The sequence below is a fragment of the Delphinapterus leucas genome, chromosome 1 (genome assembly GCF_059928025.1).
Source record: "Delphinapterus leucas isolate spDelLeu-1000000601 "Yukka" chromosome 1, BTC_Dleu_Yukka2, whole genome shotgun sequence".
Taxonomy (NCBI): domain Eukaryota; kingdom Metazoa; phylum Chordata; class Mammalia; order Artiodactyla; family Monodontidae; genus Delphinapterus; species Delphinapterus leucas.
Genome location: NC_143129.1, coordinates 11,469,164 through 11,492,208, shown reverse-complemented (window position 1 = coordinate 11,492,208; position 23,045 = coordinate 11,469,164). Strand labels below are relative to the sequence as shown.

Sequence of the window (23,045 nt, the reverse complement as noted above, 5' to 3'; positions counted from 1 at the left end):
CAGACTCTAGATCCATCCACCTCACTACAAATAATTCAATTTCGCTTCTTTTTATGGCTGAGTAATATTCCATTGTATATATGTTCCACATCTTCCTTATCCATTCATCTGTTGATGGACACTTAGGTTGCTTCCATGTCCTGGCTATTGTAAATAGAGCTGCAATGAACATTGTGGTACATGACCCTTTTTGAATTATGGTTTTCTCAGGGTATATACCCAGTAGTGGGATTGCTGTGTCTTATGGTAGTTCTATTTTTAGTTTTTTAAGGAACCTCCATACCGTTCTCCATAGTGGCTGTATCCATTTACATTCCCACCAACAGTGCAAGAGAGTGCCCTTTTCTCCACACCCTCTCCAGCATTTATTGTTTGTAGATTTTTTGATGATGGCCATTCTGACTGGTGTGAGATGATATCTCATTGTAGTTTTGAGTTGCATTTCTCTAATGATTAATGATGTTGAGCATCCTATCATTTGTTTGTTGGCAATCTGTATATCTTCTTTGGAGAAATGTCTATTTAGATCTTCTGCCCATTTTTGGATTGGGTTGTTTGTTTTATTGATATTGAGCTGCATGTGCTGCTTGTAAATTTTGGAGATTAATCCTTTGTCTGTTGCTTCATTTGCGAATTTTTTCTCCCATTTGGAGTGTTGTCTTTTCATATTCTTTATGGTTTCCTTTGCTGTGCAAAAGCTTTGAAGTTTCATTAGGTCCCATTTGTTTATTTTTGTTTTTATTTCCATTTCTCGGGGAGGTGGGTAAAAAAGACCTTGCTGTGATTTCTGTCATAGAGTGTTCTGCCTATGTTTTTCTCTAAGAGTTTGATAGTATCTGATCTTACATTTAGGTCTTTAATCCATTTTGAGTTTATTTTTGTGTATGGTGTTAGGATGTGTTCTAATTTCATTCCTTTACATGTAGCTTTCCAGTTTTCCCAGCACCACTTATTGAAGAGGCTGTCTTTTCTCCATTGTATACTCTTGCCTCCTTTATAAAAATTAAGGTGACCATATGTGCGTGGATTTATCTCTGGGCTTTCTATCCTGTTCCATTGATCTATATTTCTGTTTTTGTGCCAGTACCATACTGTCTTGATTACTGTAGCTTTGTAGTATCATCTGAACTCAGTGAGCCTGATTCCTCCAGCTCCGTTTTTCATTCTCAAGATTGCTTTGGCTATTCGGGGTCTTTTCTGTTTCCATACAAATTGTGAAATTTTTTGTCCTAGTTCTGTGAAAAATAACAGTGGGAGTATTTTTGTTTGTTTCTTGTTTTGTTTTGTTTTTTGCGATATGCGGGCCTCTCACTGTTGTGGCCTCTCCCGTTGTGGAGCACAGGCTTCGGATGCCCAGGCTCAGCGGCCATGGCTCACAGGTCCAGCTGCTCCACGGCATGTGGGATCTTCCCAGACCGGGGCACGAACCCATGTCCCCTGCCTCAGCAGGCGGACTCTCAACCACTGCACCACCAGGGAAGCCTGCCAGTGGTAGTTTGATAGGGATTGCATTGAATCTGTAGATTGCTTTGGGTAGTAGAGTCATTTTCACAATGTTGATTCTTCCAATCCAAGGACATGGTCTATCTCCCCACCTGTTTGTATCATTTTTAATTTCTTTCATCAGTGTCTTATAGTTTTCTGCCTACAGGTCTTTTGTCTCCTTAGATAGGTTTATTCCTAGGTATTTTATTCTTTTTGTTGCAATGGTAAATTGGAGTGTTTTCTTAATTTCACTTTCAGATTTTTCATCATTAGTGTGTAAGAATGAAAGAGATTTCTGCGCATTCATTTTGTATCCTGCTACCTTATCAAATTCATTGATTAGCTCTGGTAGCTTTTTGGTGGCATCTTTAGGATTGTTTATATATAGTACCATGTCATTTGCAAACCATGACAGTTTTACTTCTTCTTTTCCGATTTGGATTCCTTTTATTTCTTTTCCTTCTCTGATTGCTGTGGCTAAAACTTCCAAAACAATGTTGAATAATAGTGGCGAGAGTTGGCAACCTTGTGTTGTTCCTGATTTTATTTGAAATGGTTTCAGTTTTTCAACATTGAGGACGATGTTGGCTGTGGGTTTGTCATAATGTCCTTTATTTTATTGAGGTAAGTTCCCTCTATGCCTACTTTCTGTAGGGTTTTTATCATAAGTGTGTGTTGAATTTTGTAGAAAGCTTTTTTCTACATCTATTGTGATGATCATATGGTTTTTCTCCTTCAATTTGTGAATATGGTGTATCACATTGATTGATTAGCGTATACTGAAGAATCCTTGCATTCCTCGGATAAACCCCACTTGATCATGGTGTGTGATTCTTTTAATGTGCTGTTGCATTCTCTTTGCTAGTATTTTGTTGAGGATTTTTGCATCTATGTTCATCAGTGATATTGGCCTGTAGTTTTCTTTCTTTGTGACATTTTTGTCTGGTTTTGGTATCAGAGTGATGGTGGCCTCGTAGAATGAGTTTGGGAGGGTTCCTCCCTCTGCTATATTATGGAAGAGTTTGAGAAGGGTAGGTGTTAGCTCTTCTCTACATGTTGGATAGAATTATCCTGTGAAGCCATCTGGTCCTGGGCTTTTGTTTGTTGGAAGATTTTTAATCACAGTTTCAATTTCATTGCTTGTGATTGGTCTGTTTATATTTTCTGCTTCTTCCTGGTTCAGTCTCAGAAGGCTGTGCTTTTCTAAGAATTTGTCTGTTTATTCCAGGTTGTCCATTTTATTGGCATATGGTTGTTTGTAGTCATCTCTCAGGATCCTTTGTATTTCTGCAGTGTCAGTTGTTATTTCTCCTTTTTCATTTCTACTTCTGTTGATTTGTGTCTTCCTTTTTTTCTTGATGAGTCTGGTTAATGGTTTATCAATTTTGTTTATCTTCTCATAGAACCAGCTTTTAGTTTTATCAATCTTTGCTATCACTTCCTTAATTTCTTTTTCATTTATTTCTGCTCTGATATTTATGATTTCTTTCCTTCTGCTAACTTAGGGGTTTTTTGTTCTTCTTTCTCTAATTGCTATAGGTGTAAGGTTAGGTTGTTTATTTGAGATGTTTCTTGATTCTTAAGGTACGATCGTATTGCCATAAACTTCCCTCTTAGGACTGCTCTTGCTGGATCACATAGGTTTTGGGTCGTCATCATTTCATTGTCATTTGTTTCTAGGTATTTTTTGATTTCCTCTTTGATTTCCTCAATGATCTCTTGGTTATGAAATAGTGTATTGTTTAGCCCCCATATGTTTGTATTTTTTACAGATTTTTTCCTGTAATTGATATCTAGTCTCATAGCATTGTGGTTGGAAAAGATACTTGATATGATTTCAATTTTCTTAAATGTACAAAGGCTTGATTTGTGACCCAGGATATGATCTATCCTGGAGAATGTTCCATGAGCACTTGAGAAGAAATTGTATTGTATTGTATTGTTTTTGCATGGAATGTCCTATAAATATCAATTAAGTCCATCTTGTTTAATGTATCATTTAAAGCTTGTGTTTCCTTATTTATTTTCATTTTGGATGATCTGTCCATTGGTGAAAGTGGGGTGTTAAAGTACCCTACTATGATTGTGTTACTGTCGATTTCCCCTTTTATGGCTGTTAGTATTTGCCTTATGTATTGAGGTGCTCCTATGTTAGGTGTGTAAATATTTACAATTGCTGTATCTTCTTCTTGGATTGATCCCTTGATCATTATGTAGTGTCCTTCTTTGTCTCTTGTAATTGTCTTTGTTTTAAAGTCTATTTTGTCTGATATGAGAATTGCTACTCCAGCTTTCTTTTGATTTCCATGGAATATCTTTTTCCATCCCCTCACTTTCAGTCTATATGTGTCCCTAGGTATGAAGTAGGTCTCTTGTAGACAGCATATATATGGGTCTTGTTTTTGTATCCATTCAGCAAGCCTGTGTCTTTTGTTTGGAGCATTTAATCCATTCACGTTTAAGGTAATTATCGATATGTATGTTCCTATTACCATTTTCTTAATTGGTTTGGGTTTGTTATTGTACGTTTTTTCCTTCTCTTGTGTTTCCTGCCTAGAGAAGTTCCTTTAGCATTTGTTGTAAAGCTGGTTTGGTGGTGCTGAATTCTCTTAGATTTTGCTTGTCTGTAAAGGTTTTAATTTCTCCGTCAATTCTGAATGGGATTTTTGCTGGGTAGAGTAATCTTGGTTGTAGGTTTTTCCCCTTTCCTCACTTTAAATATATCCTGCCACTCCCTTCTGCCTTGCAGAGTGTCTGCTGAAAGATTAGCTCTTAACCTTATGGGGATTCCCTTCTATGTTATTTGTTGTTTTTCCCTTGCTGCTTTTAGTATGTTTTCTTTGTACTGAATTTTTGATAGTTTTAGTAATATGTCTTAGCATGTTTCTCCTTGGATTTTTCCTGTATGGGACACTCTGTGCTTCCTGGACTTGATTAACTATTTCCTTTCCCATATTAGGGAAGTTTTCAACTATAATCTCTTCAAATATTTTCTCAGTCCCTTTCTTTTTCTCTTCATCTTCTGGGATCCCTATAATTCGAATGTTGGTGCATTTAATGTTGTCCCAGAGGTCTCTGAGGCTGTCCTCAATTCTTTTCATTCTTTTTTCTTTACTCTGCCCTGCAGTTGTTATTTCAACTATTTTATCTTCCAGGACACTTATCCGTTCTTCTGCCTCAGTTATTGTGCTATTGATTCCTTCTAGAGAATTTTTAATTTCATTTATTTTGTTGTTCATCATTTTTTGTTTGCTCTTTAGTTCTTCTAGGTCCTTCTTAAACGTTTCTTGTATTTTCTCCTTTGTATTTCCCAGATTTTTGTTCATCTTTACTGTCATTATTCTGAATTCTTTTTCAGGTAGACTCCCTTTTTCCTCTTCATTTGTTAGGTCTGGTGGGTTTTTACCTTGCTCCTTCATCTGTTGTGTGTTTCTCTGTCTTCTCATTTTGCTTAACTTACTGTGTTCAGGGTCTCCTTTTCACAGGCTGCAGGTTTGTAGCTCCCTTTGTTTTTGGTGTCTGTTCCCAGTGGGTAAGGTTGGTTCAGTGGATTGTGTAGGCTTCCTGGTGGAGGGGACTGGTGCCTGTGTTCTGGTGGATGAGGCTGGATTTTGTCTTTTTGGTGGGCAGGTCTTCGTCTGGTGGTGTTTGGGGTGTCTGTGACCTTATGCTTTTAGGCAGCCTCCCTGCTAATGGGTGGGGTTGTGCTCCTGTCTTGCTAGTTGTTTGGCATAGGGTGTCCAGCACTGTAGCTTGCTGGTCATTTAGTGAAGCTTGGTCTTGGCATTGAGATGCAGATCTCTGGGAGATTTTCGCAATTTTATATTACGTGGAGCTGGGAGGTCTCTGGTGGACCAATGTCCTGAATTTGGCTCTCCCACCTCATAGGCACAGCCCTGACACCAGCCAGAGCACCATGAGCCTGTCATCCACACGGCTCAGAATAAAAGCAAGAAAAATTGAAGGCAAGAAAGAAAAAAATAAAATTAAATGAAATAAAATAAAGTTATTAAAATAAAAAATAATTATTAAAAAAAAGTTAAAGTAATAAAAAAAAAGAAATAAGAGAGCAACCAAACCAAGAAACCAATCCACCAGTGATAAGAAACACTAAAAACTATATTAAAAAAAAAAGAAAAGAAAAATGGACTGGCAGAACGCTACAACAAATGGTAAAAACAAAGCTATACAGACAAAATCACATGCAGAAGCATACACATACACACTCACAAAGAGAAAAAGGGGAAAAAAATATATATATATCGCTGCTCCCAAAGTCCACCTCCTCAATTTGGGATGATTCGTTGTCTATTCAGGTATTCCACAGATGCAGGGTACATCAAGTTGATTGTGGAGATTTAATTCGCTGCTCCTGAGTCTGCTGGGGGAGATTTCCCTTTCTCTTCTTTGTTCTCACAGCTCCCAGGGCTCAGCTTTGGATTTGGCCCCGCCTCTGCGCGTAGGTCGCCGGAGGGCGTCTGTTCTTCGCTCAGACAGGACGGGGTTAAAGGAGCCGCTGATTCGGGGGCTCCGGCTCACTCAGGCCGCGGGGGAGGGAGGGGCACGGATGCGGGGCGAGCCTGCAGCGGCAGAGGCCGGCGTGACCTTGCACCAGCCTGAGGCACGCCGAGCGTTCTCCTGGGGAAGTTGTCCCTGGATCACGGGGCCCTGGCAGTGGCGGGCTGCACGGGTTCCCGGGAAGGGGGGTGTGGATAGTGACCTGTGCTCGCACACAGGCTTCTTGGTGGCGGCAGCAGCAGCCTTAGCGTCTCATGCTGGGGTCCACGCTGTTAGCCGCGGCTCGCGCCCAGACTCTGGAGCTCCTTTAAGCAGTGCTCTTAATCCCCTCTCCTCGTGCACCAGGAAACAAAGAGGGAAGAAAAAGTCTCTTGCCTCTTCGGCAGGTCCAGACTTTTCCCCGGACACCCTTTCGGCTGTCCGTGGTGCACTAGCCCCCTGCAGACTGTGTTCACGCCGCCACCCCCAGTCCTCTCCCTGCGCTCCGACCGAAGCCCAAGCCTCAGCTCCCAGCCCCAGCCCACCCCGGCGTGGGAGCAGACAAGCCTCTCGGGCTGGTAAGTGCCGGTCGGTACTGATCCTCTGTGCGGGAATCTCTCCGCTTTGCCCTCCGCAGCCCTGTTGCTACGCTCTCCTCCGTGGCTTCAAAACTCCCCGCCTCTGCCACCCGCAGTCTCCGCCCGCAAAGGGTCTTCTAGTGTGTGGAAACCTTTCCTCCTTCACGGCTCCCTCCCACTGGTGCAGGTCCCGTCCCTATTCTTTTGTCTCTGTTTATCCTTTTTCCTTTTGCCCTACCCAGGTACGTGGGGAGTTTCTTGCCTTTTGGGAGGTCTGAGGTCTTCTGCCAGCGTTCAGTAGGTGTTCTGTAGGGGCTGTTCCACGTGTAGATGTATTTCTGATGTATCTGTGGGGACGAAGGTGATCTCCTCGTCTCATTCTTCTGCCATCTTGAAGCTTCTGTAAAGCTTACACTTTTTAAGCAGACAGTTCAGTGAGTTCTGACAAATGTATTCAGTTGCACAAGCACCGTCTACTCAAGCTATAGACGGTTCTATAATCTGAAGAGGTTCCTGTGCAGACAATCTGCTCCTTCCAACCCTAGCGTCTGGGACCCTTGATTCGTCTTCTGTGCCTATAGTTTTGCTTTTCTGGAATGAATAGCCACAAACTGGGAATAATCCAAGTGTCCATCAACTGGTGGGTGAATAGTCCTTTGTTCTTTTCTTTTTTAAAAAAAAAATTTATTTATTTTTTGTTGTGTTGGGGTCTTTGTTGATGCACTCGGGCTTTCTCTAGTTGTGTTGAGCGGGGCTACTCTTCATTGCGGTGCACAGGCTTCTCATTGTGGTGTCTTCTCTTGTTGGGGAGCACAGGCTCCAGGCGCATGGGCTTCAGTAGTTGTGGCATGCGGGCTCAGTAGTTGTGGCATGCGGGCTCTAGAGTACAGGCTCAGTAGTTGTGGCACATGGGCTTAGTTGCTTCACGGCAGGTGAGATCTTCCCAGATCAGGGCTCGAACCCGTGTCCCTTGCATTGGCAGGCAGATTCTTAATCACTGTGCCAGCAGGGAAGTCCCTAGACCTTTGTTCTTATTGGCCAGCTTCTGTTAGTCACATGTTTCACTACTGGAGTTAAAACCATTGATACTTATTCTTCAGTTTCCAATATTATCATATCATCATCAATATACATTTGAGATTTGCATTAACTACAAATCTCTTCTAACCAATTTATGACCTGAATTCAGGTAGCAATTGGCAACATAGTAAATGTATCAATACACATGAAAGAGAACTGAAGTTAGCTGTTTTTCAAGGAGCTATTAATATTGGAAAGAAGATGGAATGTATCCCCCAAAATCCCAATGTTGAAACCGAACCCCCTAATATGATGGGATTACGAGGTATGATCTCTGGAAGGTGATTAGGATTAAATGAAGTCCTCAGGGTGGAGTCCTTATAAATACGATTGGGGCCTCCATAGGACTAACAATAGCACTTGTTTCCTTTTGCTTCCATTTGTGTTTTTTATACCATGCTCTCTCTGAAAACTGATAGAATTTTCTTTGCTGCTCTGTAGCTTCTGGAAGTGGCCATCAGTCTGGGTGTTTCTTGGCTTGCAGCTGCATCATTCTAATCTTTGCCTCTCTGGTCACAAAATATTCTCTCTATGTGCTTTGTCTTTACTTGGTATTTTCTTCTTCTTAAGTGGACATCAGTCATATTTCACTGCAGCCCACCATAATGACCTCATCTTCACTTGATTACATCTTTTAGACACACTAATTCCAAATAAGGTAATACTTTTAAGTCTTGGGTGTAAGGACTCTAAAAAATCTTTTGAGGGACACTGTTCAACACATAACAATCCACATTGTAGCCTCTCAAATTTTTATCTTCCCCATATGTAAAATATATTCACTCAATCCGAACATCCCCCAAAGTTTTAACCCTTTCCAGCATCAACTCTAAGGCCCAAGTCTCATCTAAATATCTTCTAAATCACTTATGGGGAAGACTCAGTTTCTGGTCCATCCTTGGGCAAAATTCTTATTCATGTGCAACTCTGTGAGCCCAGAAAACAAGTAATATGCTTCCAAAATAAAATGTTAAGACCCATATAGGATAGATATTACCATTATAAAATGGAGAAATAGAAATTTTAAAAAGGGGGTCTCAGGTCTCAAGGAAATCCAAAACCCAGCAGGAGAAATCTCATTAGTTTCCAAGAACAGAGAACACTCCTCTGTGAAATTCATGCTCTGTACTTGGGCCCCCTAGGGTGGCAGCCCCAACTTTTTGGACCACCAGGGAGGCGACCCCACTTTCTCAGCTGAAACAGTCCCTGTTGGCCCAGGCCTCTGTATGCATGGCCCAATCTTTGGAGACTTTCCTCCTTTATTTGCATGAGCCCTGTCCCTTTCGTTCCCTGCTGGAAGCATTTCTGTTAGTATAACATTCTCAAAAATCTTGTCAGTCTCTTGTGCACTAATAGGTACAAGCTCTCAGACGTGAGGGTACATTCCAGATCTTCCCTGGATAATAGTGTTTCTTCTGACTTAGGCTGAGACAATTGCTTGGATCTCAAGTCACATGCCTAACCTTTTAAGCAAAGAATTATGCAGCCTCACTCTGGCCTTGATTGGTGAATACACTATGTGGATAGGCTGAGAATTTTCAAATCATCTCATGCTGGTTCCTTTTTGCTTGACAGTTCATCCTTCAATTTACATCTTATCTCACATATTTTACTACAAGCAGCAAGAAGAAATCAGGTGGATCTTCCACAGTCAGTTAGGAATCTTCTAAACTAAATATGCAGGGTCATCACTGTGCTGGTTAATTTTGTGCCAACTTGGCTAGACTACACTACTCAGGTGCCTGGTCAAATTATCAGTCTAGATATTTCTGTGAAGGCATTTTAAAGACATGATTAACATCTATTCACAGACTATGAACAAAGCAAAGCACCTTCTGTAATGTGGGTGTACTTCATCCAATCTGTTGAAGCCTTTAAGAGAAAACATTGAGCTCCTTCCAGGAAGAAGGAACTCTGCCTCTAGACAGCCTTCAAACTCAAAACTGCAACACATGCCCTTCCTGGGCTTCCAGGCTTCTCCCTGCCCTGCAGGTTCCAGACTTGCCAGCCTGCCCAATCACATGAGCCAATTCCTTAACACAAACCTCAACATCTGTGTTTGTCACTCTGTCATTTCCTGTGTGTGTGTGTTTTACTGATATAGGATATTGCTTCTGTTCTTCTAAAGAGAACTTTGACTACTACAGATTTTGGTAATGAGAGATCCTAAAGAAAGAAAATCTTCAGGATAAATTTTCTAACCTGTTCCTGGGATTTCTGCAATTTATTCTCAAATCTGATATTTTTAACATCACTAATGAATCTACTACCCCTAGGGAAGAGGGCACCAATAGTCTGTGGCATGATGTGACAAGAGAGATACACAAGATATCAACACTGGGTACTTCCAATCATATTTATATGTGGCAAGTATTTGATATCATAGAACATTTTTGTCAAGCTAATGAGAAGAATTGGATTGGTTGGTTGATCTTCATTGCACGAGACAAAGTGGGGAAAGAAAAGGTTGAGCTCAGAGTTCAAATCCACAGTTCAGATGCTGCATAAATGCCCTTAAAGTTTCTCTGTTGACCCTGAAAGAAACCCTTATCTCCTGTATCCCCACAGCTGAGATCTCTGGAAAGTAAACCCAGAGTCTGATCCTACGAGTAGGTGGATTACAGTGCAAATTAAATTTCCAACTACACAGGATGTCTGATGTTCAAGTGGGAAGGAATGGGGTCCTGAACATTGGTAGGAAAATTGGTCACAAGGAGATGGAAAGAGGTATGTGGATAGATCTCGCTGATGAGCAAAAAAGGTGAGGATATTTATATCCTATGTGATGCTCAGCAAAGACTGATCTCAGCAGATGCAGATTTATGGATCCAGTGGATAGGGTGACCTCTTTGATGGATTCCAGTCAGACTCTGTCCCCAGCCACTGCTGTCATTTCCTGGTGGGGTCATGTACAATGGCCATGGTAATAGGAATGGAGGTGATCTGTGGGATCAGAAACATGGACTTCCTATCCCCAAAGCCTATCTGATTAGCCACTGCTGAGGGCCCCGTCTCCTAGCAGCAGAGATCAGATGAGTTTTTGGTGAGGCACAATCCCTTGGGTGATCAGCCAGCCACCTGATGGCAGGTTGATTACTTTGGACACTTCCATCATGGAAGGGGCTGTGTTTTGTTCTTCCTGAAATAGATACTCAGCCTGGGAATGGATTTGCCTTCCCTACACACAAGCCTCTGCCAAATCAACCCTCCATGCACTTATCCACATAGCGGTAATCCACACATCATTGCTTCTGATCAAGGAACTCACATGACAGCAAATGAAATGCAGCAATAGCCTACATTTTTAGAATTCACAAAAATTCAAAGAATTTTTCTTGGGTCATGTTCAAAACATAAACTAGGGCTTCCCTGGTGGCACAGTGGTTGAGAATCTGCCTGCTGGTGCAGGGGACACAGGTTCAAGCCCTGGTCTGGGAGGATCCCATATGCCGCGGGGCAACTGGGCCCGTGAGCCACAACTACTGAGCCTGCGCGTCTGGAGCCTGTGCTCCGCAGCAAGAGAGGCCGCGATAGTGAGAGGCCCGCACACCGCGATGAAGAATGGCCCCCGCTTGCCACAACTAGAGAAAGCCTTCGCACGGAAACGAAGACCCAATACAGCAAAAATAAATAAATTAATTAATAAACTCCTACCCCCAACATCTTCTTTAAAAAACAAAAAACAAAAAAAAACCCATAAACTAATTGGGAAAAATTGACATCTTTATAATGTTAAACGTTCCAATCCAAGTTCATCATCTTCTCCTTCCTTGATTTGTCTTTTAATATTTTTCTCAGCAATGTTTTGCAGTTTTCAGTGTAGCTGTCTTAAAATATTTTGTCAAATGTATTTCTTAATACAGTTTTTAGAGTATTTATAAAAGGTGGTGCCCTTTATAATATTTTTTCAATTTTGGTTTCTGTATAAAGTTTTGTATATATTATTTCTAATAGCCTTTTTTGTAGAATCCTTAATTTTTAAATATTACATAATTATGTTTTACTCTGTCCTTACATGCCTCTTTTTCTTTTGCCTTGGTGAATTCAACATTATCTGAATTATTTATTATTATAAAATACTCTTCATTATTCTCTGATAATCCTCCTTTGAATTCTATTTTATCTGATATTGGAACTTCAGCCCATAAATGCTATGTGGATTTAGTAGATAATTTAAGGAATAACGTGAAGATTATCGGGAATTTCCCTGGTGGGGCTTCATGGATTTCTCCTCTCACACGGCAGATGTCCTGCCTGCCCCACACACAGGTCCCTAAATTGTCACAAAAAACAGACTCTTGCTTCCTCCTGGAGCTCAACCACTCATCACCATGTGTATATGAGTGTGTTCTAAGTTCAGAAAATGGGTAAATACGGATCTCACAGTTTGGTTCCATTCTTTCAGAGGTTGGACACTTTCTATTTTCTGCTAGCTTTTACTCTCTCAAGCAGTCACTGTTATAATTTGTGTTAGCAAATAATTTTTATTCATAGAAGGTTTAGTTTGATATAAGCTATTTTGCTATTCTGGAAGTCTTAATTACATATATTAATAAATTATTTTATATTTTGAAACTATTGTAGTTATATTAAGAAAATAAATAAATAATTTCAATGAGTTAACTCTCTGACATCTGCGACTGGTTTTTCTTTTCCTTTATAGTAATACTATATTTTCCATATTAATTATCTGTTTGAAAGCAATTCTCTTATATTAAAGAATTGTATTTTACATTACGTTGAATAGAATTGACTATATAAATATTTATATATAAATAAAATAGAGAATAAGTGTAATTAAGTTAGTGAAAGACCAGGTGAGGATTTTTGAGTTATATTCCTACGACAAAAGGGATATCATTGTGTGCATCTGAATATTAAAAAAAAAAAAAGAAGGTGCCTCAATCATATGAAAGAATATTTAATGCCAAGAATATGCTGAAACTCTTGTACTCACTAGTGTGATCCTACATAAGTTAAAAAAAAAAAATCAGTGCTTCCCTAAGCACAAGAAAATACAGATGATAGAATAAGATCCGAATACACGTTGGTTTTCCTAGACCCCTAAGCAAAGAAGCTGGATGAAGGTAAGTAAAAGACATGAGAAAGTGATAGTGACATGGACTCAGTTATTCACATATGATTCACCTGGTTGAGAAAGAAGTCCACCTATTTTAAAGAAGTGTTTACTTTAACAATTAGTGTTTTATATCACTTCTGGAGCCCGCCTATTACTGTCCCCCAAAAAGGTTGTACAAGTACTTATCAAGAAATGAATTTAAGATATTGTTGTGAAACCACTACCCGTAATTCAGGGATTTTGCAAAGCTGTTTGAACTTTGATATTTACTAAGTGATCTCAGTTAACTAGCGTCATAGTAATGTCCTTAAGTTCAGAGTCACATTTGACAAACTGCTAAACAACCAAACAACACAAATGGAATATTTGTATGAACGTGCCTTTGGGAATATATAACATGCTGTTACTATTCAATGTCATCCTGACCCTGTGGGTTTCCTGTGCTCATGCACAAGGTAAGTTGAAACACTTCTGAACACTCAGCTTCCCTCTTGAATGTAACTCCACGTTTTATCTACTTTCACCTGTCTTTATATTTTAATGATAGACTAATAGGAATTGTCTGTATTGTGTCATCATGATAGAGTGTAACCTCACAGGAAAATTATCTCATATTCTCTTAAGGGAAAACGCAAAAAAATTATGTTTTTTCTGTTTTTTGAATTCCACAGCAAAAGGACTCTCAACGCTGATTATAAAGATAAGTGAATATGCTCACACAACATTAGGAAAAAAGTCACAGGCTAGCTTCTGACTTCAAAATGGATGGAGGTTTCTTATTTTTAATGCAAGGAAATATTTGGGAGTGATGGATATCTTTATAATCTTGCATATGGTGATAGTTTTATGGACTTATAGGTCAAAACTCATTAAATCAGACATTTCAAATATATTTAGTTTACTGTGTTTTAATTATAATTTCATACAGCTGTTAAAAGTCATTGACATCATGATCAATTTAATATTTCAATAAAATAAACAGCAGGTTAAAAGAAATATCTATTTCAACAAAAAGTATAGTAAATTCTTAATTCCAGTGGAATGACAATTAATTTTACTTTACATTTCTGAGGTCAGAAGTAATTGTTGGGCAAATAAATAAGTTTTAGAGCGTTAACCCTAGCACATTGTTCATTGATGTGTTTTCACATTTATAGTGAAATTTTCTATATTAATTTACCTGAATGCAATTGTTCTATGTCAAAAATTATCTTTTATAACATAACAAATATTGCGGATCCTTTCACTTATCTTTAAATTAAGGAGCACTTTATTTTTGTATATTAATTCTAATTTTACATGTACACATCTTTAAGATTTCATTGACACAATTATGTTTATTTCATTCTTTTACAACTCTGTGGATCCATCATAATATCTTTTTAAAGTGTCTTATTTCTTTTAAAATCAAAATCTCCTTTCCAAGTTATTGTTAACAAAACCTCTAATATGCTTGAGGATTTCTCATTGCACCATTTATGATTAGAATACGAAACACTATTTGTTATTTTTAATTTACAAGAAGAATGAATCTAAATAATTTTTTGCATGGTTGGTTTTGTATGCTATTTAAGTCTATATTTGGGCAATTTCTTTTATCAGCCACAACAATAACAATAAACAATGATTCCTGTCCAATGTAAACTATTCTCATTCACTGAACACTTTCTAAAAGTAACCTTTGAGCTGAAAGCCCCATAAGCTTGGGTTGCAACAAGGTTTTTCAACAGAGAATGGAAGCCATTTTGTGGAAGCACACCTGTGTGTAAATAGAAACATCTTTGTGTATTTAGTGGATGGACACAGGTTGAATTCTGTCCTCCAAAATTCATATGTTGAAGTTCTAACTCCCAGGAGCTCAGAATGTGTCTGTACATGAAGGTATGGCCTTTAAAGAGGTAATTTAAGTTAAAATGAGGTCATTATGATGGGTTCCGATTCAATAAATTGGGTGTCAGAATCAGAGGAGGAAATTAGGACACAGACCCATAGAGGGAAAACCTCGTGAAGACACAGGGAGAAGATGGTCATCTACAAGCCAAGGAGACAGACCACAGAAGAAAGCAGCCGTTCTGATACCTTGATCTTGGACCTCTCACCTCTAGAATTGTGAGAAAATAAATTTCTTTTTTTTAAGCTTCCCCATTTATAGTACTTTGTATGGCAGCCCAAGCAAATAAGTACAATCATACTTACACATTTTGAGTGTACAGTAATAATCAAAAAGTATTTTTCTATTTTCCACTCAAGTATATTTAAATTCTTACATACATATTTTTAGAGGACATTCATCACCAGTTAGTAATTATATCTTAGTGGTTTTTTGTTGCTAATATTTTTCCTTTATGAATATTTTACATTCAAATTGTCTTCACTGAAAAGGTTAGACATAGTCATATATACATGTATGACTATATGTATATATATATTCATATGTGAATGTATATTTGTTCGTATATGTCTCCTATGCAACATGTGATGCGGACTGGGAGAGGAGGGATGGAAGGGGCTGAGATGCGGGGGAATCTCTGTGGAAGACACAGAAAGAAGAGGCACAAGAAATGAAAGAAGAACTACAGACAGTCCTCCCATCCCTCCAGAAGCAAATGTCTTAGATCTGGGAGGTTTACTACATAGAACCACTTTTGTTCTCTTCCTCAGCGTTTACATTTTTCTGTGTGATTTTAATCTTGAAAATGCTTCCAAAGAACTTAAACATCCTGAACTCCTCAAGTACCTATGTACTCTTAGTTATACATTGTGTCAGATCTCGGTCACTAATGCAAGTGGAATAATGAAGCTAAATAGAATAATAAATTCAACAATGGGATTATTAACATAAGTAGAACTATTCATTAATGTAGGATACTATTTCTTTTCTTAAGGAAGAACGTGTGATTTTCCAGAGATAAAACATGGAACCATGTATGATGAAAACAGTTATAAACAAACCTTCCCAGTTGACATAGGGAAATATTTCTACTACACCTGTGATCACAGCTTTGTGTCCCCTTCACAATTACTCTGGAATCGAATAATCTGTACACATGAAGGATGGTCACCAAAACCAAAGTGTCTCAGTGAGTAAACACCCTCCTCATTGTCCGGATGAATTATCCAGTGTGCTCAGTGAGCGGAGAGGCTCTGCCTGAAGGCATCACAGAGCCTGGACAGTCATAGCAGCAGGAACCAGAGGGGCCAGCAAAGATGATCTATGTCATTGCTCGTTGTGAGAAGCTGTTTGTAGAAAGTAGCTTTACAAATGTAAATTTTTTCTATATTCGTCTTAATTACTGGCATGGCATTTTAATTTTTTACATGCATGGCCTAATTTTTAAGAAACAAAAATTTTGTACTTGATTTCTCTTCTGAAGTTCGCAAAATGTAATGCTCTTTCATTGCAAGATTTGTATCTGTCATCTTTTGGCTTTTAGGACAGTGCTTTTTCCCTTGGGTGGAAAATGGTCATTCTGCATCTTCAGGACAAACACACCAGGAAGGTGACACTGTACAAATTTGTGTGTGACACTGGCTACAGCCTCCCAAATAATCGGAGCAACGTTACATGTGCAGAAGGTGGCTGGTCCTCCTCTCCTAAATGCAGTCGTGGCTGTAAGCAAAACACTGTCCTCTGGGATCTTGTATTCTTTTATATTTTATGGAGAGATAACAGTATTTAGTATATTCACTATTGCTGTTTCTACTATTATCACCTTTTCAGTATCAGGGTTCCAACTGTGTCTAGGTAGACATGCAAATGTCTGGATCATCACTAGAAAATCATCTTGTCTAGTTACAAAAATTAATGTAGGTACTAATAGAAAACAATAGCCAAGTACACAGTGAAAAACTATAATTCTCACATTATATAGTTTCTTCAGTGTTTTTTTTTTGTTTGTTTGTTTTTTTGCGGTACGCGGGCCTCTCACTGCTGTGGCCTCTCCCGCTGCGGAGCACAGGCTCCGGACGCGCAGGCTCAGCGGCCATGGCTCACGGGCCCAGCCACACCGCGGCACGTGGGATCTTCCTGGACTGGGGCTCGAACCCGTGTCCCCTGCATCGGCAGGCGGACTCTCAACGACTGCGCCACCAGGGAAGCCCCCTTCAGTGTATTTTTTAATCAGAATCAACAAACTTGATAATACATATTGTACTGCTTCTCAAATATACAGCATTTTAAATATAATTCCTAATAATTTCACATAATATAACAATGCATCAAAAGAAGCTAGTCAAAATATGGTTTTCTCATGATGCTTTAAAACGTAGCACAGTTTAATTCTGACAAGGTCATTTGGCAAGTTAGTGAATGAGCCAAAGGAAGGAGACAAAGGGAGAGAAGAAAACTAGCCTTTTTTAGGTGTGCAAAACCAAATTTATAAAATTGAAACTTTCAGTTACCACATATGGCTTTTACTTTACTTCAACTTAAGATAAGTCTATTTATAATTCTGCTGAAATATGCCATTCACATTGTTTGATGATCTTTCCTATTATGATGTATGGTGTTTTCCATACCTCTAAGTAATTCTCTGAAACTGTCTAACTGGAAATATTGTCAGATCCCATAGGTAAGAGCTCAGGCCCCCAAGACTGCTCTCCCACCCCGCCCCCTTCAGAATTCAATCACAAGTCCAGCTTGTCATCTGTGCTTCTGTTTACTGGCTATACATTAGAGGTTCCTGGGACTTCCTCTTCAGGTTCAATTAATTTGCTAGAGTGGCTCATAGAACTCAAAGAAACATTTGATTTACCAGATTCCCAGTTTAAGGAATATAACTCAGCAACACGCAGATGGAAGAGATGCACAGTGCAAGATACATGGAAAGGTGCAGAGTTTCCATGCCCTCCTAGTGGCCACTCTCCCAGCAAGTCCACATGTTCATCTGCTAGGAATCTCTTAAAATCCCATTCTTTTGGTGTTTTATGGAGGCTTATCACAGGGGCAAATTGATTAACCCAATAGCCATCGGCAGTTGATGCATTCTGCAGCCCCTCTTCCCTCCCTGGAGGTCAGGGGTGTGGGACTGAATCTTCTAACATTCTCTTCACAAGGTGGCTCCCTTGGCAACCAGCTTAGGTGCTTTCCATTGCATATATACAATGGAATACTACTCAGCCATAAAAAAGAATGAAATAGTGCCATTTGCAGCAACATGGATGGACCTAGAGAATATTATCCTTAGTGAAATACGTTAGACAGAGAAAGACAAATACTGTATGATATCATTTATATGTGGAATCTAAAAAATAATACAACTGAATGTATATGCAAAGTAGAAACATACTTACAGATATAGAAAACAAACTAGTGGTTACCAAAGGGGAAAAGGAAGTCAGGAGGGACAAATTAGAGGTGTGGGATTAAGGGATACAGACTACTATGTACAAAACAGATACGTGACAATGATATACTGTATAGCACAGGGAATTATAGTCATTGTCTTAACATATAAGAGTATAATCTGCAAAAATATTGAATCACTATGCTGTACACCTGAAACTAACACAGTATTGGAAACCAACTACACCTCAATTTAAAACAACAAAAAATCTGATCATCCTGCTTGTTGGTGAGGATGAGAATCAACTGGAACTCTTACACATTGCTAATGGGAATGTAAGATGGCACAATCACCCTGAAAACCAGTATGGTAGTTTCTTGTAGATTCAGTCAAGCACATATCAGATAGCCCAGCAATTTTACTTTTAGGTATATATCAGGAAATAGTAAATATATGTCCATTCAAAGACTTGAGTTCAAGTGTTCCTAAATAGTTCAATCATAACTGCCACAACCTGGAAACACTCCAGAAGTCACTCAACGGAGGATAAAATGGATAAACATATTTTATATCCACAGAAAGCTACCCTGCTCCACAATAGAAAGGAGTGACCTAGTGATGCAAGACACCACACAGAAGAATGGGTCTGACATTGGATGAAATAAAGCAGCCAGATTTAAGAGAAAGCATGCTGTATGAATCCATGATACAAAGTTGTAGGAAGGCAAAATTATAGTGACAGAAAGAACATGGGCTTCCTAGAGGAAGAGAGTTGGGGGAGGTGGAGTAGAAAGGAAACAACAGACTTTTAAAGGAAGATGAAAACTGCCTCTAGTTTGGTTGGGTTTGTGGTTACACAGGTGTACACATTGTCACATCATTGGTCCACATGCTAATATGTGTGGATCTTATTGTATGTAATTCATATCTGAATAAAGCTGATTTTAAAAATGAGCACTTGGAAACCAAAGATATAGCTGTCCAAAATATTGTAATGTGATTGAGTCACTAGAAGAAAAGAAGCCATAGAAATCTGCCTAAATAGGAAATTAAAAGTGAGAGAATATATAAAATTATTAGAAACCAGAGGCTGCAGACAGAAAGAAGAGAAAAAAATTATAAAATATAAAAATAGCACAAAGGAGAGAGCAATGTCAGCAAGATAAAGGATAAGACATCTCTCCTGGTATCCCACCTTTAACAATAATAATTTAGCATCTATCCGCAAAAGCCCCTTTATGGGAGATGCAGGACCCAGGTTCCAGGAGATTGTGAAACCCCAGGGGTGCAGTCCAAGCACAAGGACAGGTGTCTTGTTCCCTCCCAGTGTGGGTGAAAGTCTAGACTGAACACTTGGCCCCTGTTGATCAAGGTAGGGAGAGGGTTTGTCTCAGGTTTCTTCAATGGTGTTTCTCTAGAGTGAATCCTGTACTGTGAAAAAATGTTTCTCTTGCTAGGCTGATCCTTTCCTGCACCTTTGGCTAAAGGAAGCAAAGTCTTCCTGGGACATTTTTGTGTGTGTTAATTTTGCCTGAACATGAGATCATTTCTGGGTTGTGGTCTCAGTGCCCAGTCCAGGATACATACAAGGCAAAGTGAAAACTCAGACAACTCACTGCAGTGTAACTCCTTGAATCCCAAGGTCACTAAAAGGTCTACTTCTTTTCTACACCCTTCACAACATCTTACGTTGGTCTTTATAATACATTCAGGATTTTTAGTTAACAGAGGGAATATTTAGCAGAAGAAATAAATAAGCAGAAATGTTCCTGTCTCATTTTGTCCAGAACAGGAAGCCAGAAATTCCCTTTCACATTATACACATTTGTAATCCTTTGAATTTTATTTAAAAAGCTGATGTTTCTCTTGTAATAAAAATGAAAATCAATTAAAAAATTACCAGAGATTCAATAGCCACTGCAGTATGCTTAATATATAAGACCAAGAAACTTTCTTTGTTTATCTTAGCTATCCATCTCTCTAGCATATAGTCATTAAGGAAAACATCTTTAAATACCAGAATACTGCAAAGCAGACATATTTGTTAATGTCTTATGTGTGCTTTCATGTGGGGTGAAAGGAAGGGCTTAAAGTGTGACTCTCAGTTTAAGTGATTAAACTTTTTTCAGTGAATCATTTCTGTCATCAGAAATCACAAGTCTTGATATTACAGATTGTTCTATACTTTTATTTACTTTCTTTAACCTGTGTTTGTCTTTGGTCTCTCAATCAAATTATTTTTCAGACTCTCAAGGAAAATGTGGGCCTCCCCCACCAATAGACAACGGAGAAATTACCTCATTCCTGGCAACAGTATATCCTCCAGGATCGACAGTTGAGTACCAATGCCAGTCCTACCATGAACTTCAGGGAAACAGATGCATAGTATGTCAGAATGGAGAGTGGTCAGAACCACCAAAATGCTTAGGTAAATATTTTAATCTTCTCATGGATCCTGGGAAAATCAGTTTAATTGGTATAATATTTTGCTGTTTATAATAGAATTTTTATGGATTAACAATTCTATTGAATGCTTGGCTAACAAATATTAATATGTGAGAAAATAAAGTTTGAAAAATTCTTGTTCAAGCAACTATAGCAATGAAAGGTTATTTAATAAAAGCTCTTAATGTGATAGTGACATTATGAATCTTTTATTATAACAATTATTAAATTAAACATAGTACCTCATTTTTATATCATTAATTGTTTAAAACGATGGAATCTACATAATGGATTTTCAATGAGTTGGTTTAGAAAATATTTTGAGAATGAAATCCTGGACCAGTGTAAAAGATTCTACTGGAAAGTCTGAAATTCTATGGAAAATATTTGTATGCTACTTAATGCTTTTTGTTGATTTTTTTAACTTCAGATGCATGTGTAATTTCAGAAGAAATTATGAAAAAACATAACATCCAGTTAAAATGGAGACTTGATAAAAAACTTTATTCTAAAACAGATGAGATTATTGAATTTATGTGTAAACATGGATATCATCCAAGGACACCTAACTATACATTTCGAGCAACATGTCAGAAAGGAAAACTGATGTATCCTACTTGTGGATGAAACAGTAGTTAAAACGCAGTTGTAAAATTGAAATATGTACCTGCATTCAGAATTTTCATTATTAATCCAATTCTCAGTTTCTTTTACCAAGTAAATCAGAATTTGTGTTAAGTGCTATGTGGATGATGTGATTATAATCTGGGAGACCAATGAATCACTTCTTAAAAGTACTTCATTAAAACCTGGCAAACCAAAATGCTATGTGTCCTGTTCACAAAACATCTGTGGCAAGAAATTAGACGCAATCACTTCAGTGCCTCCTTCCATCTATCATTCTCCTAACTTTCTCGAAGCTTTCTCTGTAAATTCTGAGGCCTTCTGAGATTGTTTCAGAAGAAACGGAAAAAAATGCTCGTCTCCATCTTCAAAATAATATCACTTCACAAACACGTAAAAAGCAATCTGTGTCATACCTATGTTAGTAATTAGATCTAGTTATTACTTACCTTTGCTTATCGATCAGTAGATAAATATACCAAAAAATGATGAAATCCGTGTTCTTCTACAAGATGTCTATCTAGCACATGTAATAAACAAGTCATAAGGAGGAGTTAGAATCTAATTGGGTATATATCTATCCTGTTGACATAAAAAGTGGTTTAAAAAATCCAATATGAAGTATAAACACACAAACACTATGCTCTGATACTGAATAAAGGTTTATAGAACAAAGATTGGTAGGAAGTGCAATAAAATATTTTTAAAAACTATAGTTGAATTTAGAAATAATAGGGGTAAGAGGTGGTGTTTAACTCCTTTATACTTATGTGAATTCTAAATTTATTAACCTTTAAAGTATATATACCACCTTTGAATATTTTATTTTAAATAAGGATATATATATACAGCAGGACAATACATACTGAGAATTGTAAAGACCTCTTTGGTACTGACCTTCAGACCTAATAACATTTTCATGAGTTTGCTGGTATAGAGAGTTTCGGAAACATTCAATCACAAGAGTCTGAAATGTGATCTTTATGTTTTTAATTTCAAACAGCATAGCTAAAAATCAGTTGACTAGAAACATTTTAAATTTCTACAAAAAACGAACACTTTAAGATGAAAATAAATATATAAATAATTAAAAATATTTTAGGTAATACCTTGTTACTGTTTTGTGTAAATATCCATTACTATACACTGTTACAAATTTTTTTCTTGTGATAAGAAATTTTAAGATCTACTATCTAAGCAACTTTCATACATACGATACAGTATTATTAACTATAGTTACCTGCTGTGTGTTACATTTCAATGAATAATTTTTTTTACAGCTGAAAGTTTGTACTTTTTCTTTACCCATTTTGCCCAACCCCCCATTCCACTTCCAGACTCTGGCAACCACTAATCAATTCTCAGTATCCATGAGCTCAGTTTTGAGTTGGTTTAATTGTCTTTTGGTTTTGTTTTTAGATTCCACATGTAAGTAAGATCATATGTTGTCTTTCTCTGACTTATTTCACTGAGCATAATGCTCTCAAGGTGCATCCATGTTTTCACAAATGGCAAAATTTCATTCTTTTTAAGGCTGGATAATATTCCATTGAATACATATACCACATGCTCTTTATCCATTCCGCCACCTGTAATACTTACGTTGCTTCCATATCTTTACTATTGTAAATAATGTAGCAGTGAACATTGCATGTATCTTTTTTCTTTTTTTAAAAAATTTATTCATTTAGTTTTGGCTGCATTGGGTCTTTGTTGTGGTGCGTGAGCTTCTCATTGCAGTGGCTTCTCTTGTTGCAGAGCACAGGCTCTAGGCACGTGGGCTTCAGTAGTGTGGCATGCGGGCTCAGTAGTTGTGGCTCGTGGGCTGTAGAGCACAGGCTCAGTAGTCCTGGCGCATGGGCTTAGTTGCTCCGCGGCATTTGGGATCTTCCCAGTCCAGGGCTCGAACCCATGCTCCCTGCATTGGCAGGCAGATTCTTAACAACTGCACCACCAGAGAAGCCCCCATGT

The 23,045-nt window shown here is 38.3% G+C and overlaps 1 protein-coding gene across 1 annotated transcript in view; it reads left to right on the top strand.

Moving 5' to 3' along the window:
* Nucleotides 1–21,488, top strand: part of CFH (complement factor H) — a 118,825-nt gene extending 97,337 nt beyond the window's left edge. Inside the window, exon 22 of the mRNA XM_089906579.1 lies at nt 20,881–21,488. Within this exon, the coding sequence (XP_089762705.1) occupies nt 20,881–21,077 (197 nt within the window). The 3' untranslated portion in view covers nt 21,078–21,488. The remainder of the gene's footprint in view (nt 1–20,880) is intronic.
* Nucleotides 21,489–23,045: the final 1,557 nt, after the last annotated feature.